Source organism: Diabrotica undecimpunctata, chromosome 9, assembly GCF_040954645.1.
Source record: "Diabrotica undecimpunctata isolate CICGRU chromosome 9, icDiaUnde3, whole genome shotgun sequence".
NCBI lineage: Eukaryota > Metazoa > Arthropoda > Insecta > Coleoptera > Chrysomelidae > Diabrotica > Diabrotica undecimpunctata.
In genome coordinates, this window is record NC_092811.1 from 70,131,348 (window position 1) to 70,135,830 (window position 4,483).

Below are 4,483 nucleotides of genomic sequence, written 5' to 3' on the forward strand. Positions count from 1 at the left end.
TTTCTCGCCGATGATTCCTTTCACAAACCTAGTCAAATAGACATCTTGGTTGGGGCAGATTTGTACTACGACCTAATTCTTCCGGAAATAATTCCTCTTGGCCCCAGGCTTCCAATCTTGCAGGCTTCGCATCTGGGGTACCTAATTGCCGGCGTGATAGCTCCTCACTTGACGGCACCCACAGTAGCAAACAATGTTTCTGGAGAGGTTGCTCTACTTTCTACGTGTAGCACGGACGAGTTGCTCACAAAATTTTGAAACATGGAAGAACTTTCTCAAAAACCTATTCTGTCGGAAGCTGACGAGCTGGCCGAACAAATATTCCAAACTACAACAAGGATCCTTAAAAATGGACGCTTTGAAGTAGATATTCCATTAAAAAGTGCACAAGAACACCAATTACTGGGTGATTCATTTTCCATAGCCAAACGGCGTTTTCTCTCGCTCGAAAATAAATTCCAAAAAGATAAAAAATTATTTTTCGAGTACAAAAACTTCATTGACACATATATTTCTTCAGGGCATGCTGAATATGTACCGCTTTCGTTCGTGAATGAAAATTCGGACAAAAAATATTTTATTCCACATTTGTGTGTCATCAACGAACAAAATAAAAGTACAACTTTGCGTGTCGTCATGAATGCTAGTTGTAAAAGCTCTACAGGAAAAAGTCTGAACGATATTTCATTAAAAGGGTATCAGGTGCAACCTGATCTATTCGATATTCTGGTTCGTTTCAGGCAATACAAATTCATATTTTCCGGTGATATTCAAAAAATGTTTCGACAGACGTGGATCAACAAAGATCAACGCTTTCTACAAAATATTCTGTGGAGGGACTATACCCACGATTCTATAAAATGTATTCAACTTAATACTGTTACATACGGGACGAACAGCGCCCCATTTCTTGTGACGAGAGTCTTGCAAGAGATTTCAAATAAAAATAAAATTCAATTCCCATTGGCCTCACATTTTCTCGAAACCCAATTCTACGTAGATAATGGTTTATGTGGGTCAAATAATATTGAAGAATTGCTCGAAATACTTCAGCAATTAAATTCTGTTCTAAACCGCCGTGGTTTTACTTTACATAAATTTCATTCAAATTCATCCATATTCCTACAAAAAATCAATCCAAAACATTCAAAAAATACTACTCAGGAATATGACCTAAATTTCGATTCTACTTCTAGCAAAGTTCTAGGCCTAAAATGGGACCCTGCGGAAGACCAAATAACAATATCCGTCCCCGAAAATAATTTCTGCCCCCCAGTAACAAAAAGAAAAATCCTGTCTGCATTAGCACAATGTTTCGACCCTCTGGGTCTCATCAATCCATTCATTGTTAAAGGCAAAATGCTTATGCAGAAACTTTATCTGCAAAAAATTCACTGGGACAAAAATATTCTAAACGATTGGAACAAGTTTCTACAGGACTTGTCACAATTTAAAAATTCCCCGTTTCTACTTTTCTGAAAAAGTAATTCTAAAGGTTGAGCTTCATGGATTTTCAGACAGCAGCTTGGCAGCTTATGGCGCATGCGTATACCTGAGAACTTTCTATGCCGATGAGACCATATCCTGTGCATTAGTTTCTTCCAAATCAAGGATAACTCCGTTAAAGACGGTAACACTTCCTAGGCTTGAGCTGTGCGCAATGGTTCTCCTTTCAAAACTTGTTTCAAAAATAATTTCTATCTTTGAAAATCAACCTGTAAAATTTCATTCAGTCATCCTCTGGTCAGACTCCCAGGTAGCTCTGTCGTGGTGTAAAAGTCACCCAAGTCGGTGGTCGGTTTTCGTGGCTCACCGGGTAGCACTTGTCCAAGAGTTGACTCAAAACTTTACATGGCTTCACATAAAGTCTGCACAAAATGCCGCAGACCTTCTTTCTCGAGGAATGTCTGGTTCTGAAATTCTCAATAGCGATTTCTGGTGGCAAGGCCCTAAATGCTTACGAGATAAAAATTTCAATGTTTCCAATCTAGCAAATGACAAAGTTCTCGAAAACCTGCCCGAGGAACGAAAAATAAGCCTCGTGGTAAATTCTAACGTAGAAAACTTCTGGATGAGAATTTTTTCACGTTTCTCAAATATTTCACGCTTAAAACGTACAGTAGCGTACGTATTTCGGTTTATTTCTAATTGTAAAAAACAAAAAATTTCTGAACCCCTTTCTGTGCCGGAGTTAAATTATGCTATGGATTTCATCATCAAACAAATTCAGGGTGATGCATTCTCAAAAGAAATTGCCGAGCTTAAAAATAACAAATTTATTTCAAATAAAAACATCGTTTCACTAAAACCATTTGTAGATTCTTCTAGTTTTCTCAGAGTTGGAGGCAGACTTACAAACTGTCCCGACATAGACTATTTGCAAAAACATCCGATACTACTTCCATCCAAGAATCATACCGTCAATCTTATTATCAAAAATGAGCATATCAGATTGGGACATGCTGGTGCTCAAACAGTTCTCTCAAACCTTCGGTTGAAATTCTGGCCTCTCAATGGTCTAAAGGAAGCAAAACGAATTATTCGCAACTGCACCACATGTTTCCGATTTTCGTGCACTCCTGCACAACAGCTAATGGGTAACTTACCTGAAGATAGGTTGTCCATTACAACAAGACCTTTTCAAAAAATAGGTGTAGATTATGGTGGACCCTTTCTGTTAAAATCTTCTTCACTCCGAAAAGCGCCAAAAGTCAAGGCATACATAGCCATTTTCAAGGCATACACATGGTGACCAAAGCTGTGCACATTGAGGTTGTTTCTGATCTAACAACTTCTTCCTTTCTATTAACACTCAAAAGGTTCATCTCCCGACGTGGTAACCCAACCGTCATTTACAGTGACAATGCCACATGTTTTTCTGGTGCAAATCTGGTGGAATATCTGTCTGAAAATCAAATCTCATGGAAGTTTATTCCCCCTATATCTCCTCATTGGGCTGGGATCTGGGAAGCTTCAGTAAAAAGCGCTAAATATCATATGCGTAGACTAATAGGCTGTTCTTCTTTCACTTTCGAACAGTTTTATACTTTCATGGTTCAAATTGAAGCTGTGATGAATTCAAGGCCTATCTGTGCCATGTCCAGTGACCCTTCTGATTACACTTTTCTCAGTCCTGGGCACTTTATAATAGGCTCCAGCCTGACTGCGCATCCTGAGCAAAACTTAGAAAAAATCCCGGAAAATAAACTATCCGTGTTTCAACAAATTGCAAAAGTACAACAAAGTTTCTGGAAAAAGTGGTCTGTTGACTACTTAAACCGCTTACAAAACTCTCCAAAATGGTCCCGACCAAGGGATAACATAAAAGTCAATGACTTAGTTCTTCTGAGAGAGGACGATGTACCTCCTCTAAAATGGCCGCTAGCACGGGTAGTTGATACAATGCCCGGTCAAGATGGCAAAGTCAGAGTGGTCAAGTTAAAGACCATCAATGGTCAATTTACAAGGGCAATCTCTAAAATTTCGGTTCTCCCTAGGCAAGATAAAGAAGAGTAGGTTAGACCACAAGGCTCTAACGCCGGGGGGAATGTTGGAGAACAATAATCTCCAACCAAATTATTCTATTTCAAAACAAATAAAAATATTTCCGCCGCATCGGTTACCTAAATAAATCCCTTGTCTGCATTGACTTATTTTTTAGAATGTTAATCTCCGCCCATATTGACCTTAAACCGGTAAATCCTTCAAAATGCATAGCCAAGTATTTCGGAGGGGCTAGGGGAAGCCAGTGAATTAGCGATCGTCGTAGGGCTTAGACCTATTTTTCAAGTTTCGGAGAGTTTTTCTCCACGTTCGCAATCGCAAGTTACGCAATATATCGGGAACCCGTAATGTGAAGTGTTATGGTGTTTTCGTTCGTAAACTGTAATTTTCTAATTAGGTTCCTTACGATTAGTTATTCACTCACAGTTTATAAGTTTCTATTTCTTGTCCTTTTTCAATTACAGTTCTAGCTAAACAAGTTATTATTTTATTTCACCCTATCAATCTATTCAACAGGCCAGACTAAATCACATTTAAGAGTCCATTTAAGTTTCTATTACTGAGTATTCGAAGGCTAGCGGAACAATTGGACTTACAGCAAGTACAAACCGCTGAAAGAGACACTGTTAGCATACAAGACTCTCCCTGAAGGAATGTTGAAAACCGGCATCCCTCCATTACCTGTACTAAAATTCAAGGTGTAATTCTATATTGAAATAGAAATTTATTTAACTTTAGCTCTTTATCACCTGTACTAAAATTCAGGTTACGCAGAGATTGCTTGACAGTTTGTACATATGTACAGGATGATATGGTGCACTTAATTGATGTAAAACACCATTTTCATTCAAAAATCTTTTGAATTCATATGAAACAAAAGTTTGGGCTTTATCTGATACTAAGTAAAATGGAATCCCGAAAGTTGTGAAGATCTTCCTTAGGACATTTATTGCAGTTTTACTTGTCATATCATTTACTA

General features: G+C 38.2%; 1 protein-coding gene across 1 annotated transcript; it reads left to right on the top strand.

Moving 5' to 3' along the window:
- The first annotated feature begins 2,745 nt into the window (after positions 1-2,745).
- LOC140451102 (uncharacterized) lies at positions 2,746-3,516 on the top strand. The gene has a single exon (XM_072544831.1). The coding sequence runs from the start codon at positions 2,746-2,748 to the stop codon at positions 3,514-3,516; it is 771 nt and encodes a 256-aa protein (XP_072400932.1).
- The last annotated feature ends 967 nt before the right edge of the window (positions 3,517-4,483 follow it).

Coding starts and splice junctions, on each gene's coding strand:
- LOC140451102 (XM_072544831.1), top strand. CDS start 2,746: ATGGTGACCAAAGCTGTGCACATTGAGGTTGTTTCTGATCTAACAACT.